We start from the raw sequence: 20,019 nt of genomic DNA, 5'->3' as shown, positions 1-20,019 counted from the left end.
TTTCACTTCATACGCAACACTGGCCTAACGGCGCACATCTAATACACATACACGTACAATGTATCATGTCTCGAGGGCAAGTATATATAGCAATAAAGAGAGAGAGAGAGAGACAAGCCACTTTTCACATTGCAATAATAATGAGAGTATTTCTGTCATATTCTCATCAGTCGTTCGAATCACGATAGTATGCAGCAACTGTTAAATATTTTATTCAGCTTGCACAACAGAAAAATTAAAGTAATCAGTGCGAATATTTTTATCTTCTATATTTCGCTTACTCTATCTCAAAAAGTAGCATAACTAGTGGCTATGTTATAGAGGTGCCCGAAGGCATCAATTTAGCTGTGTAACTATAGCGCTTTGAACTAATGTAGCTACGCGACTCAAGGATCCATCACTAATTGTACATAAAATGGAGCCTTTAACGGACGCCCGTCTGGTCAGGAAGAATCATTGAATAAAAAATAATAAACGCCGACCCCGACAGAATCGAAATATAATGACGTTGAGATGATTGTAAGTAGTTTTTAACCACTTACAACCATTTTTAAGCAAGCTAAGCTGCTAGACTACCAGATTATAAAGACGAGTTTCTTATTTAGCTTAGTAAATTACTGTCCGGTCAAGGCATCCAAGAAATACAAAAGAAATTACAGTTTCGCGGAAGCATTGCACCGACTTTCTTCAGCCCCAAGCAACCTGAGCATGTGTCGACCTCACCACGCACAATGTGCAATACATTCATCAAGACTACAATTAATTAAAAAAACTACAACTGAAAAGAAAAAAGATCGAATCAGAAATAAAATATACATCGAAGAGAACAACAACAAAAAAGAAACAAGCTGGAAAGAATAATGAAGCAGAAGACTCGAATATTCTGCATCAAAGGTGTGCTTTGTGGTTAGATTACTAACCCATCGCACCGTAGCATATAGTGCTGATCGCAATTGGGCCTGAACACCGTTGTTTGTCTCCGTGCAGCTTCTACCCTTATGTGTGATACACATGCGCCACATTCTGTGGTTCTGGTCACAGAGCTGAAATCACAGTGAGAAGGAATAATGCGCTTTCCGTTCGGCCACATATTCCACAAAAGCACTAACACCAAGACCACCCACGTGCAGTCCAAGTTTCACGCCTGTTTTCGACGTAAAGCTTTCGACTGCGCAGTCAATCTTAAAGTGTAATTCAGGTAAGCAGCGTGTACATTGACAATACATACATAAATACGTCTTGTGTTACGATGTCGAAGTCCAGCATTTTCTGATAGAAGGAGGCTACTAAGTACAAAGGCTAGCGCAGTTTGTAACACCGCCTTTTACGGTAAAATCTGACGTGTGCGAGCTCTTCAGTATAAACATCGCGTCACAAGTGCTACGTTCCAACCGAGTCGTTGAACGATTCTGAGTTTTAATATCAGTGTGTGTAATCATATAATCTCTATTCCCTCTCTTTTTTTCTCACTTTCTCTCTCTCTTTCTCTCTCTCTGTGTGTGTGTGTGTGTGTGTGTGTGTGTGTGTGTGTGTGTGTGTGTGTGAGAGAGAGAGAGAGAGAGAGAACAGTTTTTGGGAAACAATTAAGAACGTTGTATTATAATCGCAGTTGAGTCATGCCTTTGTTATACAATTACTAACATTAAAAAAAGAAAAGGTCACGTTTCGCGCTTTCACGATATATAAAGCACGTATAAAAGTATTTTCCCTTTACTTAAATGACACACCAACTACTGTCAACTGACGCACCTCAGGCCCTCGAGCTGTGCACAAAAATATAGTGACGTTTGTTAGCGGAATCAGTTGGGGTACAATTAAAATCAGATTGCGTGTGAGCACGGGGAAGAACTGTGTGTGCCGTTATCACATTTATTGCGCACAAAAGCTGAAGTGCTCCGACGCTACTCCGGTCTCGAAAGACGATCGACGGCACATGGCAACCTTGGCCGCCTTGTGTAGGTCGTTGCCGTTCAACAAAGAACGGAGAGAGAAACAGTAAAATATAATCACTCAGTCACGGCTGGCTGCGGGCAGTTTTTACACTATGAATATACGCGTACCCACTCTTGATGTCAACATTATTCTGTGCGTCGATGTATGCGCATGTACTGCGTAGACTTCAAAAGCATCAAACTAACAGTTGTACGGGTTGGTTACGCAGGTACGTGATGGAAGAGACATATTTTTCTCGTATTTTTTTTTTGCTTTCGGGGAAAGTGGATTCTCATGTTGCCTATAAAAATCCTATTTCTTTATTATTTGTTCCCAGTAAAACTCCCAACTCCATCCAATTTTCTTATGGGGAGGAAACATGACATACTTTGCCCGCCCCGCCCCCCCTCCCACCCCTCCGCCTGGCTACGGGCCTGCGTCGCTTTCTTTGTTCAAGAAAGTGTTTCTGCGAACTTGAAAAGCTTAACGAGTCAACTGCTAGGTTAAATATTGTTAAAGGTTTAAGCTGGAAATCGCTTTTTCGAAGTTCCATTTTAATTTTTTTAACAGTACACCTAACAATGCCCTGGTCAGGTATTGTGTAGGGGGAGTGGAGATGAGGGAGGGGCTGTAGTGCATTAAATTTATACGTAAAGATGAAAATATGATAACACCTTAACGATGTCTGACATCAATTACTGCAAAACAGGCAAGTGCACTCGCGAACGTAACAAAATATGCTGTAAAATGAAGTTATAGTAGGTGAATATATGTAAACAAAGCACATAAAAGAAGGCTTGAAAATAAAACCACGCCATTCAACATAAGAGTTGGTGCGGTAAATGAAAACTGACAGGAGCATTTGTTTCCGAAAAAAAAAAACGCAGCCATTAGAGCAGAGTTTCGCATGGGAAGCTTCGAAAGCGAATTGAATCGTTATCAGGCGCTCTTGCAGAAATGTGGAATAAAATTGCAAAAAAAAATTTAGTGAAAAAAAACATTGTTTCCGCCCGGGATCGAACCGGGGACCTTGCGCGTGTGAGGCGCACGTGATAACCACTACACCACGGAAACAAGTCGGCGCGTTGCGCTTCCCGAAGCCGCTGGGTACCTGGAGGTGCAGCAGTTGCTGACTTGGGCAGGTTTGTTGCGTGTTGTGTACATCACTGCAGAACACAATCTTGAAGTGCTTTTTTTTGGGGGGGGGGGAGAGAGAATGTTGTCCTTCGATGCAAATTGTTGTTCATAATAATTACAGAAGAATATTATCGATCGCAGGCAATGTCATGAAAATACCAACAATTAGCATCGTTTCTGTAGTTCTAAAGCTAAAATAAATATCATAAGGAGTAATGCTGACTAAATATTTACTGAACAAAACATTTCATTCAGGTATAATGAATACATTATTGTATTTTCAAGCATATAAGAGAGGTAAAAAAAGATCATTTATTCATGTCGTTATACTGTGTGCTTATACTTTACTCTTTGATACTTTATTCATACTAGTATTCACAACACGCGTCACAGTTGTCTAGTATTCATGGCCCTGGGCTGCTGACCTGAAGGTTGCGGGAGCAAGTCCCGTCCGTCGTTGGTGCATTTAGATGGAGGGGAGACCCATATGTGCTTAAATTTAGATGCAGCTGAAAGAACCTCCGGTGGTCGAAAAAAATATTACAGCATATCCATGGAGTGAATGATGAGTGGGGTGAAGCGCCCGTCAGTCCATCCGCGCTTCTGTCCGTCCGTTCTTTCTTGCTTCCGTCCGTCCGGGAGTCTATCCATACGTCCATACGTCCATCCATCCGTCCAGTCGTTTGTGCATCCAACAGAAAGAGAGAGAGACGACGGACGGACACGGCCAGCGGATGATTCACGGTTTGCCGATAAAACCCTCCTAAGCTTCGCCACACTCATCATCATTCACTCCGTGGATATGCTTTGAGCTAGTTACTACATACATGAATACAGACAGGTGACGACCGACCCTGAAAAAGCCGTCCACTACGCTGCCACTCATAATAGTAGCATAGTTTTCGGATTTAAACCCCCTCTGTTAATTGTACTATTAGGATTCTCACACTGGCACCACGTTGATATGTTCTAAAAGCCTCACTTGCTATCAGATTTATCGTGTGTAGGCCTCGCCGTTTGTCGCAGTTGCGTCGCTGCAATTGCCGGCAGTTATCAGCAACTTGTACGCAGACGAAAGGAGCAACGTATAGAGGGTAAGTTCACACGCGATACGCTCGATGTAAGCATACACCCAAACCCTTATAAGTTAAGGCCATGCCAAGTTACGCTGCCATTTCTAAATAACGAACGGATGCGAAGAGGCTTGTTTTGCGGCCGGCACTATGCTTGTGGATGGGTAAACATAGAGTGGATGTGGCGAAAGAGGCACGGCTAGAGGGGCGGCGGCTGCAAGCAGAAGGTGAAAGGGTAAGTGAAAGGGCAAGAATTGTTTGATAAAGCGAAGCAAAGTGTCAACTACACGTGCCGTCAAGGCCGTCCGGAACGCGGTCGTTGCACTATGGCGTCGCATCTGGTTCAGTGTCCAATGTCGGGCGCGTTGAAAGCGAGCAAACGACTTGCCGCTAGCGAAGAAGCCAATTGCGTGCGTGTGTCTAAATTATTTTCTCGTTTTGTTTGTTGATGTTGATTTGATTGATTGATTTGTGGGGTTTAACGTCCCAAAACCACTTCTGATTATGAGAGACGCCGTAGTGGAGGGCTCCGGAAATTTTGACCACCTGGGGTTCTTTAACGTGCACCCAAATCTGAGTACACGGGCCTACAACATTTCCGCCTCCATCGGAAATGCAGCCGCCGCAGCCGGGAATCGAACCCGCGACCTGCGGGTCAGCAGCCGAGTACCTTAGCCACTAGACCACCGCGGCGGGGCTTGTTTGTTGATGTTGCAATCGAATTTTCAGACGATTCTGCAAGCCGGTAGGTTGGTGACTAGCTTTCTAAGCGCGCAGAGAGAGGTGCGCCGAAAACCGCACCGCGCTCACCACGCTATACCGATGCGACACCGATTCGCCATTGCACTGCGCTACAGTTTGAACATGGGCGCCGCGAGATATCGCCTAGCACGTCCGCGTCAGTTTCGCGCCTATCTACGCGGAACCTGGCTACGTTTTCTTTTAAAGACGATAGTCTTTCTTGGGGACCTTCGACGCAAAAATTTTGGTCTGTCTGTTTGTCTGTGTGTATGTATGTCTGTATATTTGTCTGTTTGTCAACTCTTAACGGCATCGGGTACTTGAAACGGCCGACCCCATCCGCAGCACCCGCCTATGTTGCTCCGGTTTGAGCGTTCATGCTCGTGCAATTGTCAATTAAAAAGCTATTATTGCGCATGTTTGGGGCATCATGACAACACGTATATATTCTGTATGTGAGCCTTTTACTAGAAAAGGCATACATAAGTAATTTTAAGGACCGTAGCGTTTATCACGGTGCGCTAACCATGCAACGCTTGCACGGAAACACGAGTGTTTCCAACGCTTTGCTAAAACGAGACGGTGGTGGCACCTACCTGTCGCCTTGCGTTCTACACTTTATCACCTCTGAGATGGGCGCGCACAGCCGTCTCGGAGCCAAGCGCTTTGTTTTCTGAGAAAACTGCCAGATGGCGCTTATGTCTCACGTGTGACGTGACTTGATGCGCTCGTTCGCCTCCATTGCACGCTCCAGGCATTTGGCGCAGCACCTCCGGAATACCATTCACCGAATTTCTTGCGCAGAACATCAAATAAATGTCTTGTTCACTCTCTCCACACGCAATACTATCGTTTTTCGACGACATTTGCAGATTACATGCAGATGCGGGGCCAATTTTTTAATTGTATCCCATAAAAACACACAACACCGAATCGTGTGCATCTCACCTTGCTGGAGCTGAGGGAGTGCAACGAATGCGGCCTGTTTCTTCGCCGGCGTCTCTCGCAGTTCAGCCTCGGCAACCCTCCGCCGCTCGACGGGGAGTGTGTCGTCCTCCAAGGAGCCGAAGGCTAAGTCGGGATAAACCACAATGTAGGCCCCAGACATCGCAGGATATGTAGTGATCACACAGGCCCCCAATGAGAGATTGGGATGCTGACAGGAAGGCGTGCCAAAGACCCGAAAAAGCAGTGGCGACAGCGAAGATTTATGGCACAGGCACACGAAATGTGTTGCCCAGTCATAACGCTTGTGAGAACGGCCCGGTAAGTCAAAGGGGGAAAGTGGTAGTCGAGAAAAAGCAATTATGGGAAAGGGGCTAAAAGGAGTCATTGTTTTGTCGATAGTGCACACTACAGGGAGGTATAAACAAACCTGAGTGTGTTGCGATACATTCGCTTAGCACCACTTTAGTGACTGTGGTGTTTCGTCTTACCTGTATGTCTCCATCCAGCGAAGTGTTGCAAAAGCCATATACGGAAATTCGCCAGTCATTGTATTGTTTTTCCAACGAGGGTTATTGATGTCGTGTAAACTGTATGCGTAGGATGGCTGCTCCGCGTGGCCAGGTCTAATGAACCCTGATAACTTCCTTAAATAATATCGATTTGGCCTGGTGTTTGTAGACATTTTGCTCAACAGACAGACAAACACCTTTATTGGGTCCTGAGAAACGCTGCTCTTTTAGATGCGGAGCATCTAATACTCGAGGCTTGTAGTGCGGCGCCGTCCGCAAGCTTCCTCCTCCTTCTTCCACCATCTGTGCATCCCTTCCTCCTCTACACACCGCGCGCGCTTCACTCCTCCACCATCTGTGCACCCTTCCTCCTCTACACACCGCGTGCGCTTCTCCTCTTCACGAACATTCGCTAGCTGTATAATGTAGCGCGCATGCGCCGTCACGCTTCGAGAACATCGGCAGCTGACGCGCGCGCATGCGCCGTCGCGCTTCGAGAACATCGGCAGCTGACGCGCGCGCATGCGCCGTTGCGCTTCTCCCCCTTCTCGAACATTTGACAGCTGACAGTGCATGCGCCGTCGCGCTGTATACATACTCAAGGTCGGCGCTCGCTCGCTCAGTTGCCGCTCGTCGGTTGGTTTGTACGGCGCGTCGACGTCCAAGGTCGCGGTGAAATGAATCCGAACGAATCCACAAACACAATGATCGACGTCCCTTCGACCAGCGCCGCCCTTTCGCATACGTGTGTACGTGTTCACTCATTTAACACCCCCTCCTACAACCACGTTAACCAATTTAGCCATCGACCAAAGTAAGTCGCAATTTAACACCCCATTTCACAACCACGTTAACCAATTTAGCCATCGACCCAAGTTAGTCGCACTTTAACACCCCGTTAACCAATTATATGCTCCGCATCCTCCTCAGTGTTCCCCCGAGGGAAGCTGCGGGCAATTTTTTTGAGCAACGTTGCGGGCCGCTCCCATGCAGGAACGGGGAGGCCTAGCCTCACCACGGCATCGTGGGCTCTCTGGACAGCCCGTAGTTGTGGGAGCAACTCTGAACTTCGTAAGGCAGAATCCCAAGAGACAATTTATTTGTGCTTGTGTCTGTGCTATTAGCACAATTGCCATGACATGTCCGTATATTCCGTAATTAATTCTTCGGATCTCCCCGTAGCTCTTGCACAGCCGTAGAATGCCATTTAATCAGTGAGTGCAGTGATAATTCTGAGTATCCAGTCTGCGCGCACACAGTATTTCATACGTTTTTATTTTATTTTTTTCACAAACTAGTGAGTTCTAGTGGGGAATTGGGTTCTGCGGGAAATTCGTTTTCGTCGTTCATGGCATATCCATAACGACTACTGGCTTCGAAGTAATCCTTGTCGACATCCAAGGCCTTCCAGCACTCCTCGGGATCCAACGGTGGCCGCCGACCCCCGTACTCCTCCGGCAATGCCATGGGGGATATTTCCTTATGGAGATTTTCGAAATTGTGCCCGTGTAGGCGTATCTGGGGAAAAAATTAACATAAGAAACAGTGTATGTGCGCGTAAATAAGTAAAGGGTGGGCCGCATTTAGGGAAAACACCTAATTATCCAAGTACTGAAACACGTGTAACTAATATATTTTTTGTGTTGTACGACGTATACATGTACCTTGTGGAAAGGAGAGGCGTATTAATAAATTTGTCAATGCACTAAAGTACATAAGAACATCAAACATAATTAAAAGAAGGACATGAACGTATCAAATTTAAAGACAAGTGCGTGTGAGCGCACCATCTGTACTTCCGAATAAAGAAGAGCTCCGGCATCTTGATAAGCATTCTAGCACCTAGTGATAGGCTGCCTTCTAATTGTTCCTGGTGCTTTTCAGTTGCCATTGTTGCCGCTCATGTTCGTATTGGTATGTCCACGCTTTCTTCTTATGAAGTTGTTTCATAGGCAAGCATCCTTGCTGCTTTGGTATCCATTTTCTATTTTCAGTTTCTTTTTCCTCTTTCATTTTGGTGCTGCTAACATTCCCTTTACCCATAGTATGAAAAAAAAGTTTTCGGATTTTTATGTCAAACATTAGCTGCTATCAGCGCTTGCATACTATTGAAATTTTTGTTTTCAAATTGTACTTTACCCTCTACTTAGGTATAGCTTCAGAGAGGAGGCAAGCTTTAATGGCAAGGTTGGCCTGATTATTGTGTATATAACTTCCTACTTCACCCTGCGGGCTGCAAAATCACAAAGAGCAATAGTGCAAAAGAAAAACTCACTGCAATCCTACCCGCATATAAACGTTCGCTCATGTAAGGCCAAACTGTATGTGGGGCTCTTCTGTCTTCAAGGACGGCATCAGCGTTTTTAGGGGTTTGATTATGCCATGCTCTTCGGTAAAACTTCCAGGATCGCTGCTCACACAATCGGCTCGTTTCAACAGCTCGTGCACACACTGAGCACTGTGTGAGGCTAAGAATAAACACTAGTACAGATTTGCAGTGTATTTGGCGAAAACTATATCACAGTTAGTACCACTATAAAGTCTAGTTGAGCTAGGTTATTGACTTTTACCTCTCGACGACTCAAAATTGGTAGTGCGATTTGAAGCATAAGTTATTCTTGGGGTTCGTTGTCACAAAGCCTGCTTTGTGGGGTGCAAGCGAAAGCATAGATGAGTTTTGTGGAGTAATTCTAGCCTGGTTATCCAAAAAATTGTGCGTGCACCTAAGTTTACAAGCCTAACGCTGATGTATTCAGGACGTCGAACCCTACGGTACTGATTCAATCAGCCTAAAAACAAAAGTGCAAATAGGCTACCGACGTTCGATTATCTTCTGTAGCCCAATGCTCCATATCTGTCAACGACCAATGTCAAAATATTTTACGTTCCTGGCACACTTAGTGCGCAGTCGACTTATCCACTTCCTACCGGTTCGGCGATTGACGAATATTTTCCCTACGTGACAGGAAAATTGGACTACTTGGTATGTGGAAAAATGGCGCTAGCCTGAATAAATAACGTGAGCCCATTCTTTTTCACCGGCTATCTTAACTAAGTGCGTCACACTGTGAGGTAGCTGTTGCGGAAGCCTTAAGTGGATTTACGTATCTGTCATGCTTCTCTATGCACGTATATCTCATCAACAACCTGCTCTTGACTGATTGTCGCACGGCTACAGGGTCATGCGTCATCCACTATTGCCTCACTAGCTCAAGCAAGCTTCGCGTCAATTACATGCCGACATTGCCTTGTGTAGCGAATGTGCTTCGTTGTATACTTCTTTTATGGTGACAAGTCAGTTGACTTACCCTTTCGGCTAGCTTCTGTTTGATGAATGGCCTGACGAGAGCATGGAACACGTCGAAAGCGTACGACTGCCTAACGTTGTGAGCTACCTTCAACCGCATCGGCATGCAGTCCTGAAAGAAGAAGCAAATGTAAAGAAAAGGATTCTTTGCCCTTTGGGGAAGTGATTTTGTTCAAAGAAAGACAGTATATTTTTCCATTTTCACTTTCAAATTTTTTTTTCTTAAAAGCCTTATATGGAGACATTTCATAAGGGGTGGGTGCACAATAAGAACAGCACTTGACCATTCAGGACAAGAAGGGAACTCTCACAGCTTCATTGAAAGTTTTTGGATTGGTGATGGTAACGAAGACGTAGGGAAGGCCGTTCCAGTCTACAATGATGCGGGGGGATAAATAGACAAGTAGGTGAGAGTACGTATTTGAAGGTGAAACACACATAACGAGTGACCTGTATGAACAAATATACGAACTGGTCGCAAGATGTGAGGTACCTGACTGAGTCGACTGCGGTACATTTTGCGTAGTAGTCATAGGTTGACAAAGCAACGGTGACAGTAAAGCGAGGCAGGCCTGTTTTTTTTTAATGAGGGTACACTTGGGTTGTACGAATATTGTTAGGTAATTAACCCTATGGAAAGCTTCTGCGCCGTCACTTCAGCGTTTACGAGATAACTTTGATGAGGTTCCACATTGCGGATGTGTACTCAAATACACATCCTGTCACGCATTTGCTCCTTGTTGGACAAACTGTTTGTCCGTCGGTTTAACGACTGCAGTTAGGGTGCACCAATTTCGGCTTAGAGAGCGAAAATGACTTGACCAAGTAGACGGCTAATAGTTTTCCACGAATTACGACATATACTTGGGTGAATATTTGAGAACGGCGTGTGTATTTGAGATCGACGCTTCGACAAATGGTATTCTTCAAATCAGCAACAGTTTGTTGTCTTTAAAGGGTTCCTTCAACACTTTACAAATTATAATATACTCAATATTATCATATGCTCACTATTAGCACATGACGTTTCGCCAATCAAATACCGTTTTTTTTCTCTTTAGAATCAATGCATGCACTACCGGATTTGCATATTTTCGTCGCACGTTTCATGCGCTCTCTCTTTCCTTTCGTACTGGCGAGCGCGTTGAAAGCTACGCGAGAAGGAGGGGGAGGATGACAAGCGGAAAGAATATGCGCCCTTTCGTCAACGTGCTTCATAACCTTGAGCACCTTATTTACTTCTTCGAACGAGTGGTTTATATTTAGCGTGATCTTGAACGAGGCCGTGGGCACGTGATTGCATCATTTACTGGTGGTGGTAACTGACGGTAAGAAGGAGACAACACTTCGCACCAACCTGCAAATAATCCAGGCCCTTTCTCAGAAGACTGACGCTGGCGAACAAAAGTTTGTCCACCGTAAATCCGCCAAAGTCGATCAGTAGCACTATTCCTAGAACTTGTGCAGCTGGGTCACGAGCCAGTTGTTCCAAGCAAAACAGGCCGGCCCTATGAAGGTCCAAGTAGGACACTTCATTGGTCATCCATGAACCTGAGAGAAAAGGATATACTCATGATGGAAACTTTTAGTGCTAACTCAGACAGAGTCGAGGGAGAAGGGGTGAGAGGCCAGGAGCGTGGGGAATGAGTACCAAGTAACTCAATTCTCTTTCCTTGTCAAAGTACTACTGAAACGACACAGAGTCATCGCAAATGAGGACGTTTCTTTTTTTTTTCTCGGCATGCAGCAGTAACGCTCCCCACACATCGTACGTAGCCAGAAAACGCGTATAAAGTAGTCTAGCTTAATTTTAAACTTTACGACACCTCCCATGTGTAAGCCAGCCCCATCGCGATGAGCATTATCAGTTTGCTAGGCTTGCGAACTCGACGTCTTGCGTATACGAGCGAAGTCGCTGTGGGAACAGATCGCTCATCGTTGCTTACGTAAAACACGTCTGCCCTGGTGGAGAGGAAGCTGACCCGAAGGTCACGGGTTCGATCGCGGCCGCGGCAATCGTATCTCGTTGGAAGCGGAATGCTTAGGGACCTGCGTACAGTGTCATTTCGGCGCACGTGATACAACAAATATTCGAAATTTGCAGAACACTCCACCACGACGTGCCTAATGTTCATATAGGAGTGTTGGTATGTGTATTTTCCTATATTATTATAAAGTGCAACCGACAGCTGATGACAGAGCTGTTGCCAGGTCGTCACGAGTTGATTTCTACACTTAGAGATATGGCACATTGTGTTTACACGTCCCTGCGGTACCAGCTACTCAATATCCAAACCAAAAGTGCTTTACAACATGAAAGAACTAAAATATATTCAGTGCTTTCTGAGGCAACGCGAGTGTTTCATTAACACCAACAAGATGAAAATGTCTCAGATTTGTGCAAGCTATATATCTTTCGAAGAGAAAGTTTTTAGACGAGAGCAAGCGTTTCGTTTGGCGGTGTTTTAGCGACAACACCCCCAACGCTCTGAACCAGATCCTGCGTTCACAGAAAGTCGTTACTTTTGAAATGCTTTTAAGGGCGAGCCTCAGCCCATTCATATTAGAAACATGTCAAAAAAGCGCTTACACACACGTTTCGCTTGCCTGGTTTCAAGAGCAATACCGGCCGCCCGAAGACGTCTTTGTCCGGCAGTATCATGACGAGCTGTCTCGCCGCCGCTGGCACAGTGCAGGGCAGGAAATCCCGGTAGAGGGAGTCGCTCGAAGCCTTATTTCTGTAGTAGTTTTTGATGGTTTGAAGAGCCGACTCCACCTTGTACTTGCGGACGCGCAGAAACCGGAGCAGGAACTCCTCATCCCTGTTGGCATTGAGATCCGGTTCGGCTGGGGATGAATTCCAGGTAGGCAACATTTACCGAGAAGTGAAGATTTGACGGAGTTTAATTATTTAAAGTAATCGGAATTTCCGTCGCCTCAAAATCTCAGTTACACTTCTAGGGCACAAATAACGAAGAATAAAGTCAGGACGAGCACTTGACTTACTACAGAAAATAAAAAAAAACTCGTGAATCCTTACTATACTGGGGCATAATCACTGAAATCATGGACCCGTTCACGTTAAAGTCATATGACACACGTGAGCGAGAAAAGAGCCCACAATGTTCTTTTATGCGAGTGTACCCTCTGTAACACAATAATGCTCATGTTATTTTTTTTTCAGTCTCCTCTTCGTCCAGGTCTAGTGTTGCGCTGCTAATGATGAATAATCAGGTATATTCATAAAATATCCGCTAAGCTGATCATATGACGGACGATACGTTTTCAGGGTGTTTCAGCTAACCTGCACCATGTATTTTTTGTTTATTTCACAAACTAAAAAATAAAGACTGGGTCAATATTCAGACAGGGAGATTAACTTAGCAAGGACCGAAAAATTCAACATTTCTGACCAACAATTCTCACTTTGCTATAGAAGATTTGCGCTAGCATTACGTCTTCCGAAAATAATTGAAACAATCTTTGTTATTTACCCACCATGCCAACATAAAATAATCCGATGTTTCTGTACAAGCGCAGCAACTGCTTTATTCAACATATGTCGCTATAGTTACTCTATCATAAATGTTAATTAAACGCAGCTTTGTGGATTGACGAAATATCATGACATGCCGCTCATGGCTCAGAACAAAACTGGAACCATTCGACACGCTTAGCAGGTATGTTCGTTTTTAAATACCTGGCACTAGGTATCTGAAACACTGTGTTAGTAAGTAGTACTCTGGCTTTGTTCTTGCTTTTACTTCCAACTTAGAAAATGTCATTTTTTTCTGAAAATTTTCTTCAACAGTGCAAGAAGACCAAGACACAAGTAAAAAAAAAAACATTCATAACACCACGAGCTCGCGCGAAACATTGAGAACACCACACCACTCGTGGTGTTCTGAATGTTTTCCCAGTCGTGCTATTGTGTTCTCGTGCAGCTTAAGGAAGTTTATCAACAATGAACCAACTAGCCTGCCAGAACGCATTACTAAAGTACTGAAACTTCACTGAAGACAAAATTTATAACTGGTATACTTGAACCGTTTCACCAAAAACTTGAAGGATGTTTGAGCTTCGTTTAGAAAACTGGAACAAATTAGCCTTATCGGATCCCATTCGCATCGCGTTCTCAATCAGCAGCTTCGCTTTGGGGCGGGTGGTAAGCTGAACCACACTGCTGTTGTCGTCGATGATGATGAGGAGGAGGAGGATGAAGATGATAATTAAGCCTTAAAGCTTCGTGATGGATGGGCATTTCAAGTACACACTCACAGCGCAATTAACAGGTTTTGATATCTGGTATGATTTCACGCGTTTGCCTCGAAATAATACGTGTGGTAAGGACACTGTTTGCACTACATAACACTTAAATGGTGTTTTTTCTTCATTTTTTTTTTCGAAAAAATTTGCGTAACCTACACATGATGATCGGTGAACTGGTGATTCTATAAATGTAGTGGTACGCAGTAAAAAAGTAAAAAAAACCAAAGGTAGGCACGTATGAGTGTCGATTATAGATAGTTGGTGCTGCTTAAGTATTTGGAGGTATTCGGAGGTGCCTTACTTCTGTGGATCATGCTAATGATGTTGGTCGACGAGCCATATAGTATGTTCGCGAGTCACTGACTTCTATTCTTGATTTGCAAAACATGCAAAAGGATGCACCCGATTCAGTACCTGGCATGGTATCTATGTTGTGGAATAATTTCAGATGCTATTTACTTTCATGACGCTGTTTAAAACTGAAGCCTTCGGATAATGAAAAAAAGAAAACAAAGTAATGGCTCTGTAGTAGAACATCTGCTGTAGAACATCCGGTTGAACGTCCCAAAACCACATATGATTATGAGAGGCGCCGTACTAGAGGGCTCCAGAAATTTCTATGACCTGGGGCTCTGTGACGGCACCCAAATCTGAGCAATTATTTTCGCCTGCATCAAAAAGGCAACCGCTGAAGCTGGGATTTGATTACGCGACCTGCAGGTCAGCAGCCGAGTGCCTCAGCCACTATGCCATCGCGGCAGGGCAACCGAACAAACAATACTATCGAAGGTTGATCTATACGCATCTGTCTTTCATGTTCATTTCCTCCAAAGCATTTCGAAAGCGTCGGTAATATCGGGCAACAACAGCGGTTTCCACAGCGTGGACGATTCAGTCTCTTCAAAAGTACGACTACTTCGTCGGCAACAATTTTCCAGTGCCAGCAGCATGTGTGCGCACTATGACAGCTGTTTTTTTTTTTTTGCTCGCTTTTAGAGAACATATATCACTTCGAGTCGCAAGCGGCTCATACAATCCAGTCGGAAGCATTCTCAAAGCTGAAATAGTATTGCTGCTATCAAAAGCGAAGTCGTTTAGGCCGACATATTTGCACAGCGCAAGACTACGAGTAGTTACGACGTAACTACAGAAGAGACAAGGACAGAAAGAGCGCTGCACAGTCTTGCGCTGTGCAAATATTTTGATTCCCGATCACCAACTAGCCCAAACATCTGTCTTATCGTTTACGCCAAGCATTGTTCTGAGATGCGGGAACAAAAATTATCATCATCAACCAGCGCGAATTCCCTTCGTCGTCCTCTTCATTTTCTGCACAGCACTCCCAGAACACGTTCGCCTATTTTATCAACATGAGATGCCAAAACTCTGATCAGTGAGAAGATGAGGGCAAAGAGAAAGAAAGAAATAGAAACAAGAAACGATATCGACCAAATAATATTTAGGCGATGTGGGATACGGACCTGCGTGCCGACGATTAGAAGGCAAGCGTTTTAACAACTGACCTTATCGGCATGCAAGCAGAGCATAATATAGCATTTCATAGTGCAGTGTTGCAAAGGGGACGGAATGAAAAGTGAGGGTGAGGAGGACAGACTAGGGGAGGGAAAAGAGTGAAGGATAGCATAGAAAAAAATGAGAAAGAGCAAGCAAGCGAGAAATAGAGCTTCAGAAAGAGAAAAAGAAAGGGAACAATGATAAAAATGTAAACAGCAAGCAAGAAAAAGGAATAGAAATACATGCACAATAAAAGTGAAAGTAAATAAGAAACAAAGGGAGAAATCACGATAAATATTGATAGAGACAAAGAAGGCTACCCAGCTTCGCACTCTTTTCTAGATTCGCTTGGCAACATAAAAATAGTAAGTCTGCAGCCTAACATCAAAGTGTTTTTGTTTTCATTGACATTGTTTCTTGCGTTGTTGTTGTTGTTGTTGTTGTTGTTGTTGTTGTTGTTTTTGTTGTTGTTGTTGTTTGCTGTAACGTACCTGTCAAGCTAGCTTACGCTATGATTGGATGTGAAATAATTCAATCATTACCTACCACAATTAAATTTGGCAACACTGTTTCCAGTCTTGTGAATTCGTACGCTTTCTGGCATGCCGTGCACACTCTACGCTTTATTGTAACTTTCTTCTCATTTGCACTTTATAGTAATAGCCAGTTTACTGGGGTTTTACAAGCCATAACCACGACCCTGAGGCATTTCGTAGTGAAGGGCTTTGGAAGCGTCGACCTGTGTTCTTTAGCGCACCTGAATCTAATCACACGGCATTCCATCATTTCGCCTCCATAGAAATGTGACCACCATGGCCAGCCACGTTCGGGATAGCAGCTAGCACTGTAACCTCTATATCACCGCAGCGGCCGCTAAGAGCGAAATAACGCGCAGTAATATCTAATAGCATCCGTTCTCTGTCAAGCTTTACCGGGTCGCGTGAGTTTACATTTATCCTACGTTCCCTCACCTTGCAAACCCCTCACGGTGGCCTACTGCATATGATAGATGCTCGAAAGCCTATATATATGCAAAACGTTCGTGGGTTCGAATCCTGCCCGTGGCGGCTGGGTTTCATTGGGGGAGAAGTGGTAGGGGCCTATGTACTTAGGTTTATGCGCACCTTAGAGAATCCCAGGCGCTCGAAATTTCCGGAGCTTTCCACTGAGCCCTCCCTCATAATCATATCGCGGTTTCGCGAATGTGACACTAGAACAAGTATACTGTTATTCTCACTTACCTTCCAGCAACTGTCTGAGTTTATCGAGAGCTTCGCGTCTCTTCGCTAGCGTCTCACCAAACTCTTCTTCCGCTACCTGCTGCAGCTTTAAAGGAAGCGAACCCTCCGAAGCATCGCACGCTTCATCGAAATTTTTCTTGGTGAAAACACCCGACATCGAGGAGTAGAAATACGTATCAGCCTGTAACAGCTAGCGCCAGGTGAATCTCTATGTTTCATAGTCACGAGGCTGACAGCTCGCTCATATACGAACACAGCTAGTGCAACAGGGAAAACATGACAGCTATCCGGCCAGCCGTCTGCACGAAGGACATTGGGCAAGCGGCGCTAGTATAGCCCACAAAGTTAGTAAAAAAAGAACGCGGCCTTCGGCAGATCTAACGCCACCTTCAGTAGAAATTGCGACGATGATGCGTGGAGCCCCTTTCGTTGACGTAGTTGTTGTTTTGTATTTGGTCGCATGGAAGTGAAGTTATGTTGCAGCTTAGCAGATTCATGAGTGGTTGACTTCCGTACATCTCTAACAGTAGTGTGTGTGTGTGTGTGTGTGTGTGTGTTGTGTGTGTGTGTGTGTGTGTGTGTGTGTGTGTGTGTGTGTGTGTGTGTGTGTGTGTGTGTGTGTGTGTGTGTGTGTGTGTGTGTGTGTGTGTGTGTGTGTCGTGCGAGGTGCAGCCTCAGACATTCCGACTCTTGCCGGTGAGGGTACATCCCAGTCCAGCACGCTTGCACCCGATACATTCCAAAAATCAGACGTCGAACACTTCCGTACTTAGCTCAGACTTCCCCATCTTAGACCACATGCTCTGGCGGAGTCCCGCTTCAAGGGTTCACAAATACGTTAGGTCAGCAAGTTCGATGCTGCGCTACGCAGCCCAGACTTGAAGCTTAACTATGGGCAGTCCAACGGGCCTCCGACAAGGCGGAGAGGCTAGGCCTCTTTGTTGACGTGGTAGTGGCCTGCTACATACCAATTCAAGCCCCGACTGACGTCTATAGAGTTTTTCTATTCTATTCCAAAAAATTTACACAATGCAAATGAAATACAGCGGAGAATTAAGTGGGTGTGCTACAGCAATAAGCTATAACTAGTGCTCCGTATTACAATAAATTCCAGAAAGAAGATGGAAACATTCGCCAGTAACATTTTTGAAAATTTGCAATTATCTGATAAACTTCAATTTCAGCAACCCATATGATCCTCTTTCAATTCTTTATTGGAAGAAGCGTTACTAGTAACGTTGTTCGGAAGGTAATTTTCTGCGTGGTCAGTTATACAGCAGCTGGTTTGGCCGATGTCGCTCATAATACAGCAAACATTAAGGTTGTAATATGCTCGAACGTTGGTGCCTTGCATTCAAATATTTGTGCTCGTGTGCATATTCGCGTTTTGATTCAAGTATTTCAGACGACTAAAATACGCTTCATGTGATCGTTTGTTTTAGTGTTCAGATATCATTTCATGTAAGATATTGAAGTATTGAGGACAATGTAATTTTAAACTCCGCAGAACGGTTGATCGTAAGTACACTAGAAACAAACTATAAGAAACGTTGAATTCCCACGAAAAAAAAAACTTCGTAAAACACCCTCTGAAATTCAAGAAATGCAAATCTCGGCAGACAGCCCTAAGAATAACGTGTCTTCATACAAAAAGAAAGAAAAATACTCCTGGTCAAACATAGAAATAAATTATGAAATTTTACAACTGAAAAGAATTGAGTTTAAAAAGACGAGAACTGTTTCCGCCCGGGATCGAACCGGGGACTTTGCGCGTGTGAGGCGCACGTCATAACCACTACACCACGGAAACTTTCTTTCTCTCTTTATTGCCTTCTTGACTACAGGTCAAGCTAATATGACAATCACTATCACACGTGTTTCGTGCGTGATAACGCGTCAAACAAAGATATTACATCTTCAACACAGTCGGTAGTCTTATACACATCTCGCCCTTTTATAACAGCTTCCACGAAACACTCATTAATGGATAGAACTTTCACATCACAGTGTCTGCACGATAGCATACTACGCAAAAACCGAATGAAGACCAAGTAAAAATATAACATCCAAATTTTACACAGAACTATCACAAGGCAAAAAACGAGTTTCATATGGAATAAGAGGTAAATCTTTTTTTAAAGTCATCTTTAAAATGTCCCAAAAGAAAATAGCGTTCCTACAATCAATAAACACATGTTCAATGGTCTCAGGTTTGTTACACAGGAGACAGCTGCTTCCCCATGGGACATACATCCCTCTCTCTTCAAGCCACGTTTTTACTGGCAAGGTTCCCGCATGAAGTTTAAAAAAGAAGGTTTTCACAATGGGTGGTATACACGTGTTTTTTACTCGCTTTAGTACGTCGTGACCATATGATTTTTCATACTTTGAACGGTACAGGGGCACAGGAAAAACATTCTGTATTAGGTCTTTCATAAGGCGCTTTCTTTTCACATTAGTTAGGTAATCTATCGAAAACCTCGCCCTTAAGAAACGATATGAGAACACAACTTCGCGCAAGAACGGTGACAAGGTGTGTCGTTCTCGCCTGTCTGAAGATACAAAGAAGTCAGGCATGTGGTGTAACAGCGTTGTTTGAAATAAAGAGCGTAAAAAAGAGTTTCTCTGGTCTCTAATGAGCAGGAAACGTGATATTACTTGGTTAAGAAACAGATGGCACAGAGACAGCCCTCCTTGCTTAACTCGCCGAAACAAGTTCGTTCTAGATGTTCTCTCCCACGTAGAGCTCCAGATGAACATGGCGAATATCCTGTGGACTTTGTGAATGCCTTTACGCGTACAACTAAGTACTTGCAAAAGGTACATAATTTTAGCAGCCAGAAACACGTTGCATACAGCTGGCCGAGAGAAAATTGATAAGCCACGACCGCCCCATCCTTCGGTGGTCGCGCGCAGTTCTTCAGCCTTTCCAAGCCAAAATGCTTCACTGTCTTGAAATCTGTTCAATGGTACCCCTAGGTAACGACTAGGCGTCGTGAGCCACTGAATATTTCCAAAGGAACTGGGCGTAAAGTCCAAATTACCACGCCATAAACCAATGCTTTTCTCTTTGTTAATTAAACTTCCACTCGTGTCACAAAACCTTTGAGTGATTTTTAATAACAATGTGACACTCTCTCTATGAACTGCTAAAAAGGCAATACCGTCGGCGTATGCCAAAACATGCACTTCACATGACTGCAACCTGAAACCATTAATCTCTGCATGGTGAATCACTTTCTGACACAATGGTTCCAAAAATAGAGCGAAGAGCAAATGACTTAAAGGACATCCCTGACGCACGAAGAAAGTACTTGTATGCGCTGTGAGAGTTCTCCATTTACAAA

General features: G+C 44.3%; 2 protein-coding genes and 2 non-coding genes across 4 annotated transcripts in view; all 4 read right to left on the bottom strand.

The window, feature by feature from the left end:
- The window catches only part of LOC119172009 (uncharacterized), a 247,083-nt gene that overhangs the window by 16,555 nt on the left and 210,509 nt on the right, over positions 1-20,019 (bottom strand). The window lies entirely within an intron of this gene.
- Positions 2,934-3,006, bottom strand: TRNAV-CAC (transfer RNA valine (anticodon CAC)). Its single transcript has one exon. It is a non-coding gene; the product is annotated as a tRNA-Val (tRNA).
- Positions 7,423-16,933, bottom strand: LOC119172014 (clavesin-1). The gene is made up of 5 exons (XM_037422976.2): positions 16,673-16,933; positions 12,255-12,494; positions 11,005-11,198; positions 9,649-9,759; positions 7,423-7,858 (listed from the first exon to the last, which is right to left on the bottom strand). Exons 1-5 carry the CDS (start codon positions 16,827-16,829, stop codon positions 7,628-7,630), a joined length of 933 nt encoding a protein of 310 aa, XP_037278873.2. The 5' UTR covers positions 16,830-16,933; the 3' UTR covers positions 7,423-7,627.
- On the bottom strand, positions 18,410-18,482 carry TRNAV-CAC (transfer RNA valine (anticodon CAC)). Its single transcript has one exon. It is a non-coding gene; the product is annotated as a tRNA-Val (tRNA).

Source organism: Rhipicephalus microplus, chromosome 4 (assembly GCF_043290135.1).
Source record: "Rhipicephalus microplus isolate Deutch F79 chromosome 4, USDA_Rmic, whole genome shotgun sequence".
NCBI lineage: Eukaryota > Metazoa > Arthropoda > Arachnida > Ixodida > Ixodidae > Rhipicephalus > Rhipicephalus microplus.
Note: the sequence above shows the minus strand (reverse complement) of the source record. Positions and strands in the feature narration are given on the sequence as shown.

Bases quoted from the DNA above. Each gene is read 5' to 3' on its own strand.
- LOC119172014 (XM_037422976.2), bottom strand. From the start codon at position 16,829: ATGTCGGGTGTTTTCACCAAGAAAAATTTCGATGAAGCGTGCGATGCT. The intron at 12,495-16,672 runs GTAAGTGAGAAT...ATTCATCCCCAG, and splicing joins ACTCAGACAGTTGCTGGAAG to CCGAACCGGATCTCAATGCC. The intron at 9,760-11,004 runs GTTGGTGCGAAG...TTCTTCTTTCAG, and splicing joins AGGGCCTGGATTATTTGCAG to GACTGCATGCCGATGCGGTT.